The sequence below is a fragment of the Cyclopterus lumpus genome, chromosome 14 (genome assembly GCF_009769545.1).
Source record: "Cyclopterus lumpus isolate fCycLum1 chromosome 14, fCycLum1.pri, whole genome shotgun sequence".
In the NCBI taxonomy this organism is placed as follows: Eukaryota; Metazoa; Chordata; class Actinopteri; order Perciformes; family Cyclopteridae; genus Cyclopterus; species Cyclopterus lumpus.
Window position 1 is genome coordinate 9,022,171 of NC_046979.1, and position 23,611 is coordinate 9,045,781.

Genomic DNA, 23,611 nt, shown 5'->3' on the forward strand with positions numbered 1-23,611 from the left:
CTGGACTGAACCAAGCTGGCCTTGCTTTTAATGTATGCTAAGTTTGTGTCTTGGTTCGTATAGAATATAGGATTTGGTAACGAATTGCCAATAATTATAATTGTTTGGCCTTCGGGCCCTCAGATTGGTTTGAACCGATGTGTTTTGGGTTTGGGACAAGCAGGGATCAAATGTTGAGCCTGGTTTAAGCTCGGGGATAAATGTGAATCTACAATAAAGCAGAAGCAACCAGAGCAGGCTTACCCTCACAGCTGTGTTTGTCCTCTGAGAGGACAAAACCGTGATTGCAGACACACACATACGAGCCCGGTCTGTTCTCACAAGAGCCGAAGGGCTGGCAGAGACTTCTGTCTGCGGCACATTCGTCTATGTCTGAAAGGAAAAAAAAATCACATGTGATGCTGATCGAGAATTTGTTTTAACCCAAACAATCTTAATTGCAAAAAAATAGATTTTGTTCCCCTTTTTTTTTGCGTTGCTATTAATCTCAGAGTAAATAAGAACACTTTTGCTCACTCATATATTTGTTCAGACATTTTTTTATACCTGGGAATGCAGTGTTCCAGAGCATGTAAAATACTTTTTACCCACAATGCAATGCATTGCCTTGTGTGAGATGTTTAAATTAAACCCGTCGGTAATGGCACAAAATAATGATCATTCATAACGTAAAGATAAGGATATAAAATACATAACAAAAAGAGTTACACAACTACTTAGCTTACCATCACCCGCACAAGAGTTACTGGTTACCAGCAACATGACAGACAGCAGTCGGTTTTCTGATAAAGCCCTGAAGAGACTGACCTTGGCATCTCCTGCCCCCGACCAGTGTGTAGCCCGTCTGGCAGTCACAGTGGTATGAGCCCATACTGTTGATGCAGCGGCCCCTCTGACAGTTTGATGGTCTCTCACACTCGTTGATATCTGGAGGGAAGGAAACAAAAATAATGTTGGAATGTGAAGCATGCGGTGAGCAGGATTACATAAACCGGTCAAACTCAGTGAACCTATATTTGGACAATCCAGTGCTGATTAGTTTCAGGTGATACATTATTGCATATTGTGAATTCCAGGTGGACACTTTAAAATAATAATTAGAGGATCCATGCCTTCACAGTGGCTGCCTTCCTGTGTGCGCTGGTATCCCGGGTAGCACTGGCACTGGAAGGAGCCTTCTGTGTTGATGCAGTGGCCATAAGCACACAGCCTGACATCCTCACACTCATCAATGTCTGTTTGGGAGAAGGAATTGCATGCGGAACACAACTTAATGAGTACGAATTTGTCATTACACCTTCAGCGACAAATGGCCTAAGTCACTCAACTGCATAATAAGCAACTTAGTCTAGGTAGTGTCATGTAAAGGTTAGGTAAGCATTACTCACCACTGCAACCTTTGCTGTCCGAAGACGGGAGGAAGCCCTCGTTGCACAGACAGCGGTAAGTACCAGGGAGGTTCTCACAGCGCCCGTTAGGACAGATGCCAGGCTTCTGACACTCATTAATATCTGGTGGAATACGTGGGAGACAGAAAAAAGGTCCATTACAAATGAAATGTTTGAAGCAAGGATTTTTATTTGGACTCTTTCTAAAAAAACAACTGCATATTATTTACCTGATCTGAATGGTTGGTTTTGACAAGGACTTACTACACAGTATTTCACAACATTGAATATATTACATAATTTCCATGGTATTTCCCATAGTTTGGCTGATAGTGGAACTAATATACTAATAAAACTGGTAGGAGACCCCGGGGATGACCCAGAAGCCAGGATTATATCCCCCAGCTGGCCTGGGAACGCCTCGGGATCCCCCAGAAGGAGCTGGAAAATGTTGCGGGTGAGAGGGAAGTCTGGGTCAGCATGCTGGGCCTGCTGCCACTGCAACCCGATCCCGGATGGATGGATGGAACGAATATATTTTTACATGATTGCAATACTACTACTTTATGTCTGGTGTATATCTGTGGAGTGTGGTGCACATAACAGTGGCCTTAAAAACTGCTTTGACATTAATCATAATACAATAAAATAAGATTGAAACCATTGAAGAAATGGAGGACAGATTATGTTGCTTAGCATTATTCCAATAAGCAACATGTGATGTGTAATATGTATCATGACGTAACACTTTAAGGAATTTTATTTATTGATTTATTTTTTAAGTTTATAACAATGCCCTCAATGTGGCAGTGGCCTGAAACCCTTTTGCAGTACGGCCGGGTTGCACTCACCATAGCAGGTGCCGCTGCGGGCCTCGTGACCAGGCAAGCAAGGAACACACTCGTATGAGCCGGACGTGTTCTCACATTGCTCATTGGGACACGTCTCGGGGTTCAAACACTCATTTATGTCTGGAATAATTGAGAAGACGCGTCACATACACATCTTTGAAGTAAAAGTATTCATCAACACAGACACAGGCATAATAACAGAGCCGGTGCTCTAATATCCATTCTGTCATCATAATCAGTGTCTTTGTACCTTCACAGGCTGGGTGGCGGTGTGACTTGCTCCTGAAGCCACTGTGACATTCACATTTATAAGAGCCGGGCAGGTTCACACACTGGCCTCCGACGCCACAGATGTCCTGCTTGGAGCACTCATCCACGTCTGCAAAACAGAAAAGGTTATAGCCAATGCAGGATCTCACGACTTCTAGAAAAGAAGAAAGAAAACACTGTGACGTGGAAATCACTAACTTACCTAGACACTTGAGTCTCCCATACTGCACCATGTGTTTATAGCCCTGACGACAATGACATTTGTAACCTCCTTCTATGTTGACGCAGAGGCCTCTGCCGTGGCCGCACGGTTCTGAGTCACATTCATTATTATCTGAACAACAGCAGAGAAGAACAATGACGACACATAAAGAAAACAGTGGTGAGTATTACAGACTCACCACCGAGGGTCATAAAGATGAGAGGAGACGCTGCTCTGATTCCACAAGCTGTCCCAACATTGTACCTTAACTGTCAACATAAATTACAAAAAGCATAACAATAGAATTTCAGTTTCTGCCAAATTTGAAGCAATTCTCTGAATTTTACGAGAAAGAGTAGGCCGTGAGCTTTTAACGCCTTGGAGCACCAAAATGTAGTCGGTTCACCCTCAAGTCCACGTGGACGTTTGTCACAAATTAGAGGAAATTCCCTCGAGGCGTTCTTGACACATCATGTCTGGACTCGGCTGTCGCCAACGTGGAGGCATAAAAACTCTATTTCTGGCGACATCTTGGAGGGATTTTTAGATGTAGCGTCATTATTTTTAACCAGTCCAATTAAAGTTGTGAGAGCAACTGGATTCACTGTTTTAGGAAAATGCGTTGTGTCTTTTAAGATTTCTTTTATGACTTGTCTACATTTTACTTAGTAAGCCCAAATAAATAAAACATATCTCAAAAGTGCAAAATGTGTGTTTCTTCACAATCCAAATCCATACAAATCAAAGCGCCAGATGACATTTCATCCTGAATTGTAGTCCCTCGTACGTGCCTCGCTCTGGATCCTGCATTTCCCATGATGCAACTTATTAACATATTTCATTAGCACCCAATTGTGGAAGCCAAATGCTGACCGTAAATATTGAATGAATGTAATTAAATAAATATTATTATTAATATTGCAAACCATTAACAGCTGCAATTATCTTTCCAGTTAGAATTTCAAAGGTAAATGGACCTGTGGCCACTGTGTCTACCAATCGCTCTTACCCTCACAGATGTTCCTCTGCGGGTTGAGATGGTAACCAGGGTGACAGTAACAGATGTGGCCATTCATGCTGTTCACACACTCTCCGTGACCACAAAGATTCCTGCTTAGCCTGCATTCATCCGTCTCCGCTTCAAGAAGGGAACAAAAGCATCATTTATATACATGCATATGTATATAGATGCATTTGTGTGTGTGTGTGTGTGTGTGTGTGTGTGTGTGTGTGTGTGTGTGAGAGTGCATCTCAAAGATATCCAACAGATCTTTAGGAATGTTTTTTTCTCTCTTTATGGAAAGACCTCGATATTGTTGATGATTGATGATTTTATCAAATATTTACACAATGACATTTTTCATTAACAATTATCAATATTGTGGATATAATGATAATGTGGGCAAGACCAATAGAACTGCTTGAAAAGGCTAGTAAATGACATCACTTTACTGCAATGCAGTCTTTAAAATCAGGATTACGATATCCACAATCTAAGACGATATCTAGCATCATATCACAATAGTGATATAATATTGATATATTGCCCAGCCCAAGATAAAATGTAGTAATGGCAATACCTGATTCCATAAAACACAAAGAGTGTGAACATAGCCTTATGGCCGGTTCATGCTTCTTGGTTGGATGCACACAACATGCAAAGTGTCCAAAACTGTCACTTCAGCATTAAACAAGCATGCATATGACAAGATCTTAGAATGTATTGCTATCAATGGGAATTGCCTCTGGGTCTAAATAACTTGTTTGCATGCTGTCATAAATACATGTTACTACATTGAGAAAGTCAACATGTTATTTGTGACTGATGGACCCAAAGCTCACCACAATATCTTCTCTTACTGGGGAATGTGGAGAGCTGGGTTTTCCAGTTTGAGGTGCATAAAGCATGAACAAATTAAAAAAATAAATAATAAACTCTCTATAAGGTTGAAGAAGAGATGTTTGAGTCAGTTTGCAGGAACTCACGCAAGACTTTAGTCTGTGTTTCGAAGGGGTCATTGCCTGGGGTCATTTTGATGATTGTTGGAGGGGTGGGTTTAACAACTGTGGATCCAACAGAGGAAAGATGAAGCAGACCGACTTTAGGAGGAAACACGACATGCTGATATTTTTGTCTTCGACACACATTTCTCTACGCCAGCCGTTGTTGTAGAAACCTTCTCCTCATTGTGACAGCCAAAGTACATTAAGTATCAATAGCGAATACATTGGATCCGGCTATTTCAACATGTTCCATCAGTGGAGTTAAAGAGTATGAAACTGGGGTTAGGTGTAAGTTTACCAGGCACGCGAGGACTGCTGGTGCTGGTGGGAGAGTGTTGCGCAGGAGTCGTCGTCTCTGGAGGCCTCTGCTGATAGAAAGAAATAGTCTGACTTCACCTCAGCAACAATCTTATTTAATTGATCATTAAAAGTAGTAACAATGTCTTACCGGCCACTTTGGTTCTGAAAGGAAAAGAGACAGTGAGGTTTTACAACTGTCAATTGACATGAACCGTGCAAAGCACAACAGTACAATAGTGAGTGGTGTGAATGGTGTTCGAGGACTCACCCTCCTTGTCGGGCTTGCGGGGGAAGATGATGGGAGGGAAGGCCACGGTCTCTCTTATATTTTGGAGAAAGTATCCTTTCCCAGCGGGGCAGATCTTACTGAAGGCCACTGAGCGTCACATGGAGAGAGGAGAAGATTTTAGTGTGACTTCACTTGACTTTTTTAGTGTCTCAGATTTGTTGAAATAGCTTATTGCTGAATTGCTCTTTTGAAATGTGCAAGCAGCACTGATTACTTCCTGGAATCCAAGGCGACAGAGTTACTGCCTTGTGGTTGTATGCTTCCACCAACTTGTAACGTTGCAGTTTACATCCGTGTCAGCCCTCAAATGTCATCACTTCATCATGTTATCCTACTAGACATTTGTGTGAAATTGTCGTAATTAACATGAGAATTATTGAGTTATGAGGTCACAGTGACCTTTGACCACCAATTCTAATCGGTTCATCCTTGAGACCAAGTGGACCGTTGTGCCAAATTTGCCTGAAATCATAACACCCTCTGGCCATGGCTCTCACCGGCCAGATAAATAAACAATGTATGATATCCAATCACTTCCACTATGTTATTCAGTTTGTAGACAAACGCACTGTATCTCGAGAGTGCTCCAAATCAGTGCATATTCATTATAAATACAGAAACATCATAAGCAACATAACAGGATACAAGCTTTGTAACATTAAGAGTAATATCTCAAACCTGAGATTTCAAAGCCCTAAGAGCAACAAATCTACATTCACACATAAATTTATGCGGGGAAGAATGAAACCTGTGATGAGAGTTTGATGTTCTGTTGTAAGTTTTCCAGTAATTGTGTTCTAGTTTACGTGCAGATGCGCAGGCAGACAATGTCCCACATACCACGAACGGCAACTTGCGTTTGATGAACATTTAAGTTATTAACAACCATTAAGACATGTTCTCGGCCTGATAGCGGCTTCTCTGTGTCTCCGTCCACTCACCTGTGCCCACCTGAGGACATCGTTCACAGCTGCGGCCCCAGGCTTTGCCCACCGTGCAGCAGCACATCTCCTGGGTGAGGTGGGTGGGCAGCGCATGCTGGCAGCCGCGGACCTCGGACGCGATCAGGAAGCACTGAGCATGCTCAGCTGGAGACTCTGACAGAGGAGATAGTGAGGTTGCATTTGTGAATTCCCTCGTAGAATTGAATATAATGTGATGTAAGTGGTTATTTTAAAGGCAGAGGATAGAGAAAACCCACACAGGCATCGAACTCACCAACACATCGATTCCTGTCCAACACCATTCCGGCCTTGCAGGAACATTTGAAGCTGCCCAGTGTATTCAGACAGTCTCCGCTCTGACAGACGCCCTGCATGGAGCACTCGTTGATATCTTCGAGGTCGGAAATTGGTGTGTAAAAATGAAAAGGTTATTTTGATACACTGTTAAAGTCTCAGAAGGTTATCCCGGGGCATAATCACATGGAAACTGTAGCTCTTAAAAAGGTACATGAGAACTGAACCAACTCCCAAACTGAGCTCTGTACTACTTACAAGCTGAATCCTGCTTGTGTTACCTTGACAGTGAGTGCTGTTGAATCTCTTATAGCCTTGCGGACAGGTAGAGCCGTAGTCTTCCACAATGGTATGCTTGACTGATGCATCTGAGGGAGCAGAAGACAGCGCAGAGGGAAAGGTGAGACAATCCGGAGTGAAATAGTGCTTCTGCAATGAGAAGGTGTGGATAACACAGTAAAAACTCAACTCTTTAATTTACTTTAAAAATAGTTGGAGTACTGCAAACCTAAAGCGGGCTCTACTGGTGTTCCACAACTGTTACGGGGCAGTTAGTGTCCAAGCCTTTGTTTACTGGCAGGACCTGGACCCTGAGGAGCTTCACCCTCATCATACCAACTGGGGAAACCACAGCTCCCAGAAGTTTCCTTTCTGTCCCATCTCACAGGAGCTTTATTCTATCATTCTATTTTCTAATGACTTTGTCCATTCATTTGTTCCTATCAACTTCATTTCATTGTTTTCTGTTTTATAAAAATACGAATGATTTGAGATAAAAGGCACCTAATCCGCATATGCAATTTTCATAAACTACCATACGTCCACTAGAACTAGAACCATCGTAATCCAATTCACATTAGGCCTTAGCACTTTTTAGCACATTAGTACATTTTTGCAAAATGATTTGGCAACCTTATGTGTTTTCATGAATCACTGCTCTAGTACTTTATATGTGTAGACAATCCGATATGAGATGACAGGGAAAGCAAGTAGTTTTAACTGATATGGCAACTCTCCCTCGACTGCAGCACGTGACACCATAATTATGTTCAGTTAAACATTTTTATCTTTATATACTTTTTGAAACATTATGTATTTGTATAAACGGATGACTGTATGAAGAAGAGTTTTTCTCCTGATATTTGAAGGGAGAGGGCGGATAATCTTCCTATTTGTTCATCCCTTCAATGTTTTGTCCCTAGGGATAAAACATTAAGACAATAATAAAAAAAACAGTTATAGTAGAAGTAGAATAGAAGAAGATTTTCACACTAAGTATTCAGCCTGTGGAAAGTGAAACACCAACTTGTTTCAGGTCTAACAATGTCAGGAAACTTTACAGGATGTTTAGCTTATCTTTAAGCTCCCAGATGGAGTTTTGCTGAATGAACTGCATTGGAGGTACAACCGACAATTGTTGCAACATTCTGCAGCAAACAATTTAACACCACTCACTTTACGCAGCCATTGGACAGGTGCACACAGGTGTAAAAGGGAAGCAGGGTTTGAACCTCTCTCACTTGGTTTAACTTCGTCACATAACTACTCACATCAGTGTTCATGTGAACCACCGACTGCATCACCAGGAAAGAGTGTGACAGAATGAATGTTTATGCCACTCCCCATTCGGTGCCTCTAAAATTGACTGATTAACAGGCTGCATCTCCTTCGTTCAATCTATTTGCAAACAGATGAGTATAAACAACACGTTTTGATTTCTGGCAAGAAAGAAAGTAACTTCGTCCCATAATTCCAAATTATTTCTTTAATATGTGTATTAATATTGGTCTAAAAATAGCAGCATACTAAGCTTCACTACACGCACATTATAGGAGGCAGTTGTATTTGTTGGCAATGACGGCGTTACAGTGTAGAAGCCACTGTAGCTTTGAGAAGAAAAAAGTTTGACATTTTGAGAAGTACATTTGTTCACTTGCTGGCCGAGAGTTAAGTGAGAACATTGATGTACAAATGTGGTATCAATGTTCTCCTCTAACTCTCCGCCCAGAAGACACGGGTTTCCCAAAATGTCAAACTACTCCTTTCATATTTTGGCCTGACTTTAGGACAAACTATGATTTTCTTTTCTTCTTTCTTGTCCTTTTCTAATGACCTTTTTTTTTTTAATGAGGTCTTTGATGAAGAAAGGTCTTTCATGAGGTTTAACAAAAGTATTATTCTTGTTCTTATTCTTACCCTGAATGAGCCTTGCACCTTTAACACAGAAGAATGTTCCTCTCTCCACGAGGGAGTAAAAAACATGTCGGCAATTTTATGAGAGAGCTGCGGGATGACTGCACTCACACAAACATTTTAGAAAGCACAATGAAAAGAGGGGAACAATCACATCGCACTTTTGCCATCTTCATAAAAAATAAACAAAAAAAAGATTGAGGAGATTATAAATGGATATGAATGTAACAAAACAGACAGCACTCCGGGCAGCCATCCAGTTGTCTAAAGACTAACCAGACGCACAGAGTATCAGGTTTTGTCAAAGGCCACATTGTCTGAGTCAGAACTGAGACACGGAATAATAGCAGAGTGGAAAAACGTGAGTAGCCAAGATTTTCTTGAAATTCAATCTCCAGCAATGTGATGACAGTCCCGCACTGGGCAGGCCCATAGGAACATGCTTAAGTAGAGGGTTATTTTCCACATTCTCTTTTTCTGCCTCACTGTCTGTGTGTAATTCCCATAATTTTATCCCAACCGTTCACACACTCCCTAGCTCACCTCACCCCTAACCTTCATGTAGCCATTCAAACACATCTTTTTATTGAGGTATGAAGTGATTGTCTTAATCCAGGGCCATCATTTCATAAATTGGGAGGGGATAAATTGCAGGGGATGCTTGGCATTTTTGGCTCAGTAAACAATAATGTGTTCCCCCGAAAAAAGATCTAGATCGCATAAAAATCTAACAAAAACTACTTCAGGAAAGAAATCACACCTGAATAAAAAAACTAGATTAAAGCGTAAACAACGAGAGGATGGCATCTACAGTGCTGAAAAAAAGTGAATTAGAGCAGCTTGAAAATGAATTAAGATGAGAGTTCGAAGCCGAAGAGGCATATGAAACACACTGCAACTCACTTGGTAGTTTGGGGCACTGATAACACTTGTTTTGTCCCCATGAATTCCCCACGCTGCCGCAGCAGTCCTCCTGATTGGTCAGTACAGGAAGCGGGGTGCTGTTGCACTGAAGCGAGACGCGGCAGAGAAATGTTATCAGTGCATACGACAGAACAAAAGCTTTCGGGGGTTGTCCATCACTGCGGCATTGTGTGTCAACTCACAGCTTGCTTGGGTGTGGTCTCCTGGAAGCAGCGCCCCTTTGGTTTGTGCCTGGAAGGGATCGTTCGTGGCCCCGTCTTGTGAGGAGGCTTGACATCTGATTGGTCGAGCGGTTGAATGACTACAGAGGTGTCTGGCGTGTGGTGAACACGTACATTAAACTGTACTGGAAAATAAAGACAAGTAAAACATCAGAGGAACAGAATCCATCACAAGTGTATATTTACCACATCAATCAAAACCAACGGACGGACGCAAAAGCTCTGGGGTTAACCGTAGTGAATTATAGATACCTTCAGATGAGTGGGACATGGGTAAGGTGAGAACAGAGTGCGTTTGCGTGAACTGTGTTCGCCCTATGCTTAATTGCTCCACTATTTTATGGCCTTCTGGCTTCAAAGATATGGGGTACACAGGCTGCTTGTTGCCTCGCGCTGCCTGAGCTTGCTGCGTCTGATGGAGAGGAAACTGGCAGAGCCGACCGGTGAAGCCAGGCAGGCACAGGCAGTGCTTCCTCGAGCTGCATACTCCTCCATTCATGCACGTCAGGGGACATACAACTGCAGAGAGAGGGGACAAGGGGGGAGAGAGTTGTCATACCGAGACGGGCCGAGGGTCAACAGTTCATAGCTATGAATCACATCGGATGAGAGGATGAGGAGAAGCACACACACACACACACACACACAAGAGCAACATCAGCACATTTATAAAAAAACTAAAAAGGACGGGGATTGTTCATTTTGAATCCATTCACCGCAGAGACGGACTGAGCCTGATGGTTTAGTGTAACGTCACATAAATATGGCAGACAGACAGAAAAGGTTTGTGGCCTGAGCACAGCCACGTGAAATATTCACTTTGAGCTGCAACCGCGGTAAAAGTCACTGCAGCTTGACGGACTAACAGGTCCCTCAAGCCAGTGAGAAGGAAAGCAGGTAAAGTCATTGATCTGCTCAACAGCTTTATTCTGACATGTGGGAAAGATCTGGAAATCTATGGGAAAGCTTCAGGCTGGAGAAAGATTCATGGCATATACAGTATTCACTGCAGTTTTATTAGGTCTCCCATTGTGTTTATGTTAAGGCCATTTGTTTTTTACATTCCCCACAATAGCACAATCTGAGGAACGAGAGAAAGAGGAAATGACGATTACAGGGAGAGATGTGAGAGAAAACACAAGCAATGCAGTACTACTATGACCACTTATGAAGTAATACTAGTGAAAGTGCAGTCAGGAAGGCCACCTCATCTCAGCAATGCTTACACATGCTCAGGCTGGTGAGGACACCTGGGCCAACATCCCTGAGCTTTAGTATCACGACCAAAAAGGCCTTACTTTGAATGCATGTTTAATATGTAGAAGTATATTTTCCTATCAGCCATAATGATACAAACAAACAGCCATGTATCTCAGAAAATCAATAAATACCAGATTGATATTCAAACATTGTATCGTTTAGTCGATCATTAGTAAATTAGTATGCAAGAATTTAGGTAATTAATCAAGCAGTTGCCGGGCAAGAGATGTTTCCCACTGAAGACCATGAATGTTTTTTGACCCTTTTTGTACAGATTAAACAACTAAGATATTCCATGTTAATTACTGCTGGTAGGGGAATTATAACATATTGTGAATTTTAACCTGCTTGTCAAATACACACAGTGTATACTTGTTGTCTCTCAGTGCACAGCAACATTCCTCCTCCTCAAGTACTTGCTTAACACTACTGCCTTTGTTTACGTCCATCATCTCTCTCACATAAACTCATTATGATCATCCCTCATTTTACACAAAAGCAACATGTATCATTAAATACAACGTCACTTCTGCTTCCATTGCTTTAAATGCAACAACTACTAGCAAGTATTACAACAAAAACTACCATTACTATCAATACTCTACCCTGACAAGTATCAGATATTTCTCTGTACATTTCAATTTCGCAACTAAAGAAAAAAACGATCTTCTCAACAATGAACAATTAGTAAATAATGTTTAGCATACTCCTGTTGTTCCCTCAATATAATGCATCACAGACAGACTTGGCCAAACGTGTTCTGTACAGTTTACTGACATGAGTTGATGAAGACTGTTAGACCTGTTAGAGAAGAGAAGACAAGAGGTGGCAAGAGGGGAGGAGACAAGAGGACACAAGAGAAGAAAAAAGTAAACAAGCTGAGATGTGGCGAGATGAGAGGAGGCGAGAGAAGACGAGAGGTGGCAAGAGGGGAGGAGACAAGAGGACACAAGAGAAGAAAAAAGTAAACAAGCTGAGATGTGGCGAGATGAGAGGAGGCGAGAGAAGACGAGATGAGAGAAGAGAAGACGAGAGGTGGCAAGAGGGGAGGAGACAAGAGGACACAAGAGAAGAAAAAAGTAGACAAGCGGAGATGTGGCGAGATGAGAGGAGACGAGAGAAGACGAGATGAGAGAAGAGAAGACGAGAGGTGGCAAGAGGGAAGAGGACTATAGGACACGAAAGGAGAATTGAGGCGAAAAGAGGAGACGAGAAGAGAAAAGAGGAGAGGTAACCAGAAAAGACGACAGAAGAGGCCTCTTTCTGCTGTCGAGCCAAGTGTGCACACATGGATGTAATTAGAGGTGAACTGCCAGGGAGTCTGGGAGACTGTGGCGTAATTGGGGGACTAGATCACTTTAAACACAGCAGGGACATCCTCACAGAGTGAAAGTCTGGCAGAAAAATTAAAGGACCTCAATGAAACACCTATGTGTAGTAACATTTTAAATCTGAAGCAAGATGGATACTTCAGAAGCAGCCTTCCTCTACCACACAGCATGTGACAGTGGTCTGTAACTACGATGACTGAGAGCAGGCAGCAACATGCAGAATAGAGCTGGAAGGCTCAGGCATGGCAGGAAAAAAAGGAGGTGAGCAGCACAGACTGTGGGAAACAGAAAACTCTACTTCAGAGCTCCACTTTCCATGGCTCAGATTTCTTCTCAGTTCTGGATTTAGAATGAGAGGAAACTGGGAAAGATACAGGGGTTGAAAATTAGGATTGCAGACACCCAAAGACAGGAAAAGGACCGCTTTCCCAACGTGATTACACAATCTAAACCCACAGAAACCGGAGACACGACATATCGTAGGGAAAGTCTGGGCTGAGGCCTCGTCTGGCTGGGAAGGGGAATCGTATTCCACATTTTGGCTAATATATCTCTGTTTGCAAAGTGCCAGCACAGATCCTGATTCTGATACCTCAAATCAGAATCTGTGAGCACTGATTTGATACCCTTGCTCTCTTTTTTCCAAATTTTAAATCTGTACAAGATTGAAACCTGAATCATCTGTATGTAACTTGAGGCTCATAGCTGTAATTTCGGTGGTCTTGGTTTCATCTATTTCAATTGTCGACAGGAAACACACAACAAAGAAAAGTGTGCACTTCACTGCATACATAAATTGTACAATCGTTCTAGTTTTGATATGAAGGACAAAAGAGAACTCCAGTTTTAGGGGTAATTGATGTTGGGAGGATATTTTTGGTGTGCACTTTGTAACATTCTTTATAAAGTCTCTATTTTCACTATAAACCCAGAATTGAACGATCAAATATCAAAGATTCTCTGACTGTTCCTGCAAGCTGCTTCACAGACAGACAATAATTCAATAAAGTACGCTTTTATAGAACATGTTACTTGTTGCAAACCAGCATGTTTTCAATCTGCACACACAGCCATCATAGAACAGCAAATAAAACATATCTGCCCCTTAAATCTTTTCAAAGCGCTGGTATTACTACCTCATGCCAGTAGTATTCTCATTATTGGATTGTGTTCAAATGAGCCGTCTCGTGTCTGTTTTTTCTTCAGCGCTCCAGGAGGACTGAATCATTTGTATGTTATGATAACGCACGGTGGCTGTTCTCCTTCACATCTGCCTCCTTCGTTTAAACTCCAGCCACACAGGCGATGGATGCACTGGCTAAAGTTTTCTGCAGACCTTATATGTGAATGGGTGTGTTCGTCCGTGTGTGTGAGAGCTAATAAGTGGAGGCCGCATACTGTCTCCTGGAGAGCCTCAGCGGTCGGGTGACATTCTGGAGAAAAAAAAGCTGAGATTATAATAAGGATTTTACTTTCCAGTGGAATTTCCCTCTAAATCATCACCTCAGAGTGATTAGCAGGATTTATGATCCAAGATCCAAAATCACTTATCGACTCTCCTCGTCAGTTAGCTTATTGTCCCAGACGTCCTCTGTTCTGAGGCACGCCTTTGTCATTATGGATCTAACACATTCCTCAGACTAGAGGTGGTGTGTTATTAAAAATCGAATGCACAGTTATTTGTTCTGGATGATTGCGAGACATGAACAGGCTGAATGGTGGGGAGTTATGTGATTTTGAATACTTATTTTCCAAAGAAAATGGAGTCAAGAACAATCCAGCATGCCAGTCAAAGATGACTCATCTTGTATGGAATTTAGATCAGCATAAAGAAAATAGTGATTCAATAACTGTAACTTAAGGATTTGAATGAAGACGCACTGTACAGCCATTAAATGTGTTTGACCATATATGGAATCCGTCATCATAAGAGAACATTCAATGTTGACTTAATCCTTCGTGGCTCTCTGAAACTTCATGTAATATTCAACGTCAGCTCGCAGGTACGTTCCAAAACATCCATGAAGCCTATCATTTTCCCATGCAGCGCTCACTCCAAGTAAAAGAGCAAACTAAAGTGAAAAACGAGACAAACGTTGTGGTGTTTCATGAGACATAGAAGTGAGAGCTCCTTCTTCATAATCTCCTGATTCACTTTGTGAGGAGAAAGACAGATGACATCGCAGAGGGGAGTTATTGTGTCATATACTGTATATTATATATTTGGGAAAGTGATGGAATCAAACAAAAGATCTGATGTAAAATCCAGAAAATAATGTGATGTTTAAGTGGGATTAGCATTATATCCAGACACTACTTTTTTCCTTTAAAGAAAATAATACTGTGCATTACTCAACTGCCAAATAAGCAAGCATATAGACCAACAATACACCATGTATGTACATGAAAACATATAATGACAGACTGGGACCCACATTTTTCATACTTTTACCAAATTACAGGTAATAACTGGTGGAGGGAAAAGTTTACTAGTCTGCAGATGTATGTACTGTATATGTGAAACTGACAAAGAGAGTAAATGTTGCCCTCTGAGTGCCCTGTGACCACCCACCCACTCACTCCTGTCTGTCTGGAGATGACGCATCTTCAGCCCCCTCCCTCCGTGGCGTCCTCTCAGCCGCAGCCGCACCCTCCCAGCACAAAAAAACAACAAATTAGAGCCCCACAAACCACGGCTCAAAAGCTACTGCAGACATCATCTCTCACAGATGTTGCAAAGGCATGATCTGTCCCTCTCTTTGAACACTGCCATATGCTGATGGATTGAATAGAGAAACACACCAAATCCGTGATGATGCCCACTGAGTCACTTTCACAATGATTCAATCCCAGATTTAATATTAGATGACAAGACTTTTTTGTCAAAATGCATTACCATGATGAGTCCTGTGGAGTTTTCTTATTGTTATAATGTAACTTCGAAGCATGAAGCACACTACAACTCACATTGATGAACTAAAATGTAGAAAGAAATATAGTTTTATATAATACTTCCAAATCTATTTACTTAGTTTAACATAGTTTATCTCTTGAAACTTTTTATTGTATCCGCCAGCACATAATAAGTCATCCTCAACAAAAAAAAGATAGCATTCTACTTAGTAACCTTCTTCTCTTTTATTTTAAGTTGCTTGAAGTAATCTTTTTAACAACTATGGGACACCAAGGAAACAAATCCCTGATATTACTTCCAGCTTGTCGGTTATAGGTACATTATTGGAGAACATTGCACATACACAAATGACTCAGTGTATATGGGCATCTAGTTTTGGGCTGAAGTCCAATATTCACTAAGCTTCTGTTTGGTTTTCACCAATAATATCTGCATCTTAAGTGGGCTCGTTGCTCGAATGTTTTCAACATTGATTTTTAGGGTTTCAGCCTTCTGCCTCTTTTTGCTGGCCATGTGACATAAACGCAGCTTTTCTAAGTGCGTTTGCTGAAATTGGCTCGCTATGGTGGGATAGTACGGGGCACAGAAGCAGTCAGGCTCAATTACACTGTCAATGTCCAGCCTGGAATACCAAAACAATGAGCAAGCTTAAGCTGCATACCACACAACAACAAGGACTACAACAACAAATGGTATTGTAACAATGACCTTTGTTAGCTAGAGACCAAAAACTACCTGGAGGCAAACAGCTGAGACAGAAAGAGAGGGGACAGGCCGGAAGTCATGGAACAAGTTCCGTACCATAGCAACTAACCGGGAAAAAGGGAAAACACTCTGTTCGCAGACCCTTTGACATTTCACACATTCCATTAAATATCATTGCCCATTGAATATAGATTTACAAAGTATTTCCACGAGTATTGTTCGATAAAGTATATTGCTACTAACCAACGACATCTCTAATGACTTGAGAGAACCATGACTAAACAACATTCATCCAATAAACTGTAAACACACAGTTGCCACAGTTTAAAAAAAGAATGGCGACCATCAAAAGACGTGCTTCCCTTTACCATCAGCTCAAAAGCAGGAAACCACATCCCAAAGTACGCCTACCATCGACTGGCACTGTGCGACCACATACCACACAGAGTGAGAAAGAGCGACGCATGATGTTGGTCAGCCTCCTACAGCTGAGCCAGACTATGGGGGTAAATGACATAATCACTGGCTTTTGAAACAAACACCAACCTGCGTAGGCATTCCTCCTCCCCCTGCACAACTCTCTGCTCTGCGACAACTCCCAGAGACTCCGAGCGGCCTCTCTCCAAATAATGGTGCTGCCCTTTGCCAGTGTCGACCATTGTCACCAAAGGTATTCATTACCTCTCAAGAGTACGACTAAAACTACAGTTTGTTGACCTCAACAGAAACAAGAGGATGAGCAGACTCCTGAGAAATGGAAGATCGTATCGGAGCAAGGAGGTCTGCAATTATTCAAATCTAAATCCCAACGGGACTTTAGTTCACATAGCTCTTGGGTGGGCACGGGTCCAACGTTACCCTGTCACTCCCCACTGGCAGTGTGCGGAAAGAGAGCCAGAGTGTCAGAGAGGATCTTGGCATAAATAGGGATGATGTCATATAATGACCGTCTAGAAGCTATGGAGACCGGAGGGCGGGCAGGTAGAGGAGTGCTGACAGTGCTCTGCTGAGATTATGTCAGATACCTGCCCCGCAGGATCCTCAGCATTCGGCACTGGAGCGCGTGGCAGGTAATGTCTGCAGGCTGCACAGTGTCAGGCCGTGGCGGCAGGCAGCGCTAGCAGAGGCCGCGCTGTTCTGTTTACCCTGGCTAATCGCCTCAGCTCCAGGGTCCTGTGCGATGTGGGTGCAGTCCCTAGCGCTCGCATTCCTCTGCGCGGCTTTAAATAGCTGCTCCGTTTCTCCCCCTCGCTAAGCAAATGGGAGGAGAGTGTTAAAGATGGCAAAGAAGGCTGTTTGTCTGAGCTGGGTTTAGTACACTGCTCATGAGCACCAAATACACACAGGCAAATATACACACTGTTCCCTTGTGGCGTTAAAAAAAAAACCCATCTAATTGCTGCTTTGTTTTCAGAACTCCATTTAATGCAATGTTTTTGTTATTTTCAAACTGCCCGGCAGAATTGACTTCTTTTTTCTTTCTTTTTTTCAACAGAAAGTGATGACATGGAGGAGTCTGATTTCACAGGAAACTTCTGCTCAGATCACGTGGATTTTCTCTCTGAAATAGAGTTGTGGTGAGACTGCAGAGTTTTTAAGGTTTTACTTGTAGACTCTCCTGTGAACAGTACCTGGATTATTCCTACAACTGGGCCTTCTTTTTGAAAATGACCGAAAAGATAAGTCTAATCTATTGAAGAAAATACAGTCTAATACATTTTCATATTCATGTCACCTTTCATAGCTTTTACAGTCTACTTAGTGACAGTGTCCCGTGGTAAAAGGTTAATGAGACCCGCAGACCCCAAATAACCTTGTGTGTTAATTCCCCAACAGGGAATAGACAGGGAGAGGTGACAGAATGTGGGCCATAAATATGAAAACACACCCTTGTAAAGAGGTAATCATCAGCTTACAAATGGACATGATCAATGTGATATCATTAAAAGGAAACAGTGTGCATGAGCCTCCCACACAAATATTTGTGTATAAGAGGCGTTGAGCACACAGGCCATGCCCCGCTTCGCCTCTGATTTCAGTCCAACCTGTGGCGTAAATACAGAGTGCTGCAGTTTTTTGGTTGCCCGTGTTGGACCGCCTTCTCCTGGGTCTGGCACCAGAGAAAGGAGTGTGTGTGGGGCGGAGCAGAGGGCTTTGAAGGGTAAAATAACCTCACCTCCCAAATGGAGAGAAAGCTGAACCGGCTGTGTCTACTGTATTTGTCGGACTTGTCTTCATTTTACGGCTCCCATGGACCTCTGACCCATGCCAAGAGAAAACCCAAACAAACCACAGGGCTACTACTGTCACTTTACTCTAAATTAAGAACCACGTGGGAAATCCTGAAATAACCAGATCCACTTCTCATAATGCCCATTTTAGGGGAGAGAAGCCGAGCCACAGGATAAGACCCCTTCCTGTGCAACACGAGGCCCCTGTGCCTTTAGTTATTCCAGAAAAGTAGTAGCCTGATAGTCTGGAGCCCTGGTAGAGAGAGGATGGTGCGGAGATGCAGAAGAGAGAGACGAGACTCAGAGGGCCGTCTGGGAGCCGAGCAGCTACTGTCAGTGCGGCTGATAGATGGGATGTCTCTGTGCAAGCAACGGTACGGACACATTTGGACTAAAACACACAACTGAGGCATGTGGTCAAATACTGACTTTTTTTTTGTGTCCACCTTATTTTGAAAGGATATCTTTGAAATATAAGTCTTCCTTTCACAAGTGGACACAAGTGTGAGATAGATGCATACACAGTAACGCCTCGTCTCCAAGGAGAAGAAGGAAAGCATCCTGTCACCTTCTCTTCTTCACCCGGTCCTGCAATTTGCATGAAGCTTTTTAAGTGCTGAGGATTTCTTTTTTTTTTTGAATAACTTGGCCGATGGACATTTTGTCAGCCAAACACATGGAGACGATTATAGAGACATCTGCTGATAAAAAAAAAAAAAGTTCAGGTTCCATAGAGATGCAAAAGATGATACGCAATGGCATGAGCACGCACAGATTTATGGTGTTTACAAATTTGCAACCACTCTCGCATGCCTCAAGATGCACTCGTTGTTGTTCTACTGACATAAACAATAACAATGTCTGCAGCACCGCGCAGCCCGATAATGACCTGCATGCAGTAGATACGATGTGGAATCCAAGAATCTGCCAACAGGGAGTCTTTCAGGACGTGTACGGGGAAATATGGATCCATTGATGTGAATTCCCTGCAAACATACAGTATGTATGGAAGTGTTGACTTGTTAATGAGAGGGTTCATGAAGTATACTTGTGTACACTCGGGCTCAGAGAAACACGTGTGAAATAATGATTACATAGATGGGACACTATGCTGTACACTGTATATTAAATAGACCAGTACTCGGTTCAACTGCTACTTACTTGACCGCAACATATGTTCTATCATCTCTGACTGTCTATGCAGAAGGTCTCTGGACGAGCTGCCTGTCGTCCAGGGGATTTCTTCTCATGTGCGGCATGTTTTTTGCTTTGTGTGTGCTTCACGGTTTCATATCACTGTAAATAGAATGCTTTGGTTTTTTTTGGGTGAGCTGATCAAAAAGAGTCAACAATGTCAACACAAACCTCTGCCAACACTGACATGCTCTCCACTTTGCTCCACAGCTGTTGAACTCTGAGCGATCATTCATTCAACTGAAACTTAAGATTTATTTCTGATCCTGTAAACATGCTGTTAGCATTTAAAATACATGTTTTTGGACCAGATGTTTAGCATTCTACACAGATGTCTCCTGTTTCTAATCACCTGGCTTTCGGTCTTTTTTTTTTTTATTTCCTTTCAGAAACTTTATCTTTTCTATTACTTTCAATGTAATTGCCAGAAAATTGTGTCATCTATTGGCCAAAATCCCAGATGACCACTTTAGCTTATCCACCAAATTCAGACAATAACTTTGCCTTGAGCACACTCGTTGAGCGTATTCCTGCACTTCCACACACTGATTTCTTTTGAGGAAAGGTTTACTCAGATTGGGCCATGCTGCGCCAACGTCACGACAACTCCATTATGGAAAAGTCTTCATATTGTTGCTGCTACAGCCACAGCCGTTTTAGCACGGGAGAGAGAAATTTCCACTTGTGCGCACCACATTCCAGCCCTCACACACTGAACAACACACGTCTCCTCTGCAAGGTGAACCTTCTATCCCCTGCTGCAAAAAAAACAACTCGTGCACAGATCTTTTCGGATACTTTGCCTGTAAAACCCAGGTGGCCGATGACTGCAGAGCTTCACTATCCAGACTAAATGTGAAGCAGCATTAGGTATCCCAGGAATCTAAAATGTCTCGCACTGAGGCTCCGAAACATGACGCACCACAAAGAAATCGTGGGGAGAGGAGGAGGAACCGGTGGCCGAGCCCACTCTGACTCTACAGCACAGCAAGGTGTCAAAGAGGAAGCAAACTGCCATGGATTCACTTGACCTTGATTAAATCCAACTTGTCTACTTACTTCCACATGGGCACACTAATGACAACAATTGGAAAGGCTACATCTGTATGATCAACTACAGCGCATCTCTGTTTTGATGAATATATGGCCGTTTTTCATTCAGTGCTACTGCATCTCAGATTCTCCTTTAAAATCCAAACGTGTGTGAGCATCCGGAGAAGGTGGGCAACGCTGGACCAATTTAGAATTTAGAAGGTTTTTGAAGTGAGGCGGATGGGGGTTTTGATAATGGTGTTTTATTTCTTGCAAAAGATAGGAGAAAGGAAGATGGTTCTGGTGCCAATGTGAAGTCGACGGAAATATGAAGCTGTTTCCCCACATCATGCTGGCTCTGACGTACAGCTGTTATCCATCATTTTTTTTATTTTAGGCATGTGCTACAGCTTAACGTGGGGTTTCAGGTGTTTAGGAGTGATTTATAATTTAAAATGTTTTTCATTCAAAGAGAGAAATGACATCCCTGTCCACCACAGGTCACTGAGAAGTTAAAGCTCTTCGTATTTTTTAAGTTTTTTATCACAGCTCAACAACCCAGCCGATCAACCAATGTGTAATGTTCTCGTTCAGCATCTTATTCACGACACCGAGTGAGAAAGAGACACGAGAATCACTGAATTGCAGTTCTGGGCTGGACACTGATGTAGACTGCGAGGCTCCACGTCTCACCACAGCTGATCTGATATAGTGTAGAAAGGCTCCACTCATGCCAACCATACACTGGAGTACAGATCTTAGGAGTACATTTATATGCTATATTTAATGAGCCATGCCTCAGTAATTAAAGCAAACATTTTCCAGCAATGCAGTGGAGGCTGAACCCAGCTTACCTCGTCTTAGCCACCTATTTATTTGCGGAGCAGAGTACTCATCTTATTGACATGTGCTCTTGGTGGATATGAGTAGCTGGTGTCAAATAGATGTAGGCTAAATAAGATAGACCCTTTTAAGGGAATAAAGGGCCTGAATGAATTGGTTATAATTTCCATGTGCTGTACTCTAGTACATTTTATGAGACAGTATTTTTACTTTTACTGATTATTTTAATTTTAATCCAATACACAAAGGAGGTACAGTTGGCACTTTTGAACTCAACTACCCTTAACCGATCTGAAAAAAATGTACCTAGACTTTTAAACATAAGGTAAGATCATTAAATATGATCCATTGTTACAGTTCTAAGAACCTATTCTAAGCAACACCAGCGTAACTTTTGAATACTGAAAAACCCTGAAAGAGGTCAATCTGCATTGTGAATACTTTCATTTTTGATAATTGAGCATGTGTTTCTGCTGCTGTATTGTTCTTTACTGAAGTAAGACTTTGATTGCAGGACTTTTCACTTAAATGGAGCATCAATTGACACGTTTACCTTAATCAAGTCGTTGATTTTAATGCTTTTCCCCACCATTGCCTTGTAATAACATTAGGCTACACACTAGGCCCATTTAAAGCATTTTATGGAGTTTCGTGCAAGTAATTGGCACTTTTATTGCCTGAAATACCGATTCGCGGCGATCGTGTTATAGTCGAATTATCTATATGGCATTTACAGATGCGTTCATAAAAAGAAAAGTCCATTTATGAGCAAAGGGCCTCCCCCTCACATCTCCAACGGGAGAACCCATAAACCCCAGAGGTCAGAGCAGCACTATTGGTTAATCGCAACGGCATAATAATAACCCTCGTAAATAAATAAATAAATAAATAATAAACGTCGCCGTTCCACTGACCGACCCTGAAGCCCTGTCCGATGAGCGTGTCGGCCGCCTGGCCGTTCTCCGCGATCAGCGTGGTGTTGTTGCCTTGCTCGCAGGTATCCCGGCAGCGGCCCTTCAGGCAGATCCGCTTGCAGATGAGCGGCGCGATGACCACCTTGAAGCGCTCCCGTGTGGAGGAGCGCTCCGTGCACCACACCAGCCTGTGCACGCTCAGCCAGATGACGAGCAGATGGGAGATCAGAATGGGCATCGTGGCATCCTTCGCTGCCCTCCACAGAGACCCGGGGGCATTAAGATCACCAGCCTAAGAGGGGTGGGGTGGGGAGAGTGTGGGGGGGGAGGGGGTGGTGGGGGCTCAGCTGCGGCTCAAACGCGCGTGCTTTAGTTCACCGAGGGAGATGTTTGACGTCTCGTAAAAGGAGGAGGAAAAAATAATTTTAAAAAAGGGAAGAAAAAAAAAAAAGGAAGAAAAAGTGCGTCCTCCCTCCCGTTTTCTCCTTAAGGAAATAAAGAAGGAGGAAGAAGAAGAAGAAAAAAGATAATTACTTCCCTGTCGTACCCAAGTGATCCGTCTGGAAAGCCGACACGTTTGACATCTTTTAAGAAGTTTCCCGTTGTCCTATTTTTTAATTAGTTTTTTTTTTAAAGTTTGCCGTCGCTTTTCGTCGCTCTTCCTCCTTCTTCTTCTTCTTCTCGCCCGCTGCTCTGGAGAGGTGGAGAGAGTGCGTATGTGGGTTTGGGAGAGAAAGAAGGGAGGAGAGGAGAAGGGGTGAGCCAGCCCTCTCTGGAGAAAGCTGGCTGCGGGCCAGCCAGGCGGCGCAGGAGCAAAGCTGAAAGTGGTTTCCTTGTTGGTTATTTCTCGTCTCCTTTCCTCCGCGCAGACCCCCACTCTGCAAATCATAGCCGCACAGCTGTGCGTGTCACTCGGGAGAATAGAAACACACCGACATGTCCTGATGCATTGCTGTATACACCTGTGTTTGGTTAGGTTCTGATGTGTAAAACGTATTAAAACGAGCATGGGACTGCGCTTATGGACGGTTATAAATCCGCAACACCTTTGACTCAATTCTGCAATATTTCAGAATTTCTTAAAAAATGTCATGTATTTTTCTTTTGTTCAGCCCGGTGTTGACACTTAAAATCCATTAACTATATTACTTTTTTTTTTTTTTTTAAGTCTTGCAAGTTTTAGTCGGAAATAGTCGTTTTTCTGCAATGGGTCATCGGGGTCATGCTGAGGTCAGTGTTATTCCACCTGCAGGGATGCAACCAGGTGGACATCTGCTTTTTGTCTCATGATAGTTTAACTATTCCTA

General features: G+C 42.6%; 1 protein-coding gene across 3 annotated transcripts in view; it reads right to left on the minus strand.

Annotated features, from left to right (window-relative positions):
- Positions 1-22,977, minus strand: part of ltbp3 (latent transforming growth factor beta binding protein 3) — a 30,583-nt gene extending 7,606 nt beyond the window's left edge. For 2 of the 3 annotated variants that reach the window (XM_034551097.1, XM_034551099.1), the window contains exons 1-20: positions 22,852-22,977; positions 22,305-22,596; positions 10,133-10,399; positions 9,842-10,005; positions 9,639-9,744; positions 6,824-6,910; positions 6,523-6,639; positions 6,246-6,401; positions 5,284-5,391; positions 5,164-5,177; positions 5,014-5,083; positions 4,698-4,775; positions 3,721-3,849; positions 2,712-2,843; positions 2,490-2,618; positions 2,240-2,359; positions 1,389-1,511; positions 1,113-1,235; positions 808-927; positions 244-372 (exon numbers count right to left, since the gene is read on the minus strand). In XM_034551097.1, coding sequence (XP_034406988.1) covers positions 244-372; positions 808-927; positions 1,113-1,235; positions 1,389-1,511; positions 2,240-2,359; positions 2,490-2,618; positions 2,712-2,843; positions 3,721-3,849; positions 4,698-4,775; positions 5,014-5,083; positions 5,164-5,177; positions 5,284-5,391; positions 6,246-6,401; positions 6,523-6,639; positions 6,824-6,910; positions 9,639-9,744; positions 9,842-10,005; positions 10,133-10,399; positions 22,305-22,542 — 2,410 coding nt within the window. In that variant the 5' untranslated portion in view covers positions 22,543-22,596; positions 22,852-22,977. The remainder of the gene's footprint in view (positions 1-243; positions 373-807; positions 928-1,112; positions 1,236-1,388; positions 1,512-2,239; positions 2,360-2,489; positions 2,619-2,711; positions 2,844-3,720; positions 3,850-4,697; positions 4,776-5,013; positions 5,084-5,163; positions 5,178-5,283; positions 5,392-6,245; positions 6,402-6,522; positions 6,640-6,823; positions 6,911-9,638; positions 9,745-9,841; positions 10,006-10,132; positions 10,400-22,304; positions 22,597-22,851) is intronic. The other variant, XM_034551098.1, reaches the window with a different exon arrangement.
- Between the last annotated feature and the right edge of the window lie 634 nt (positions 22,978-23,611).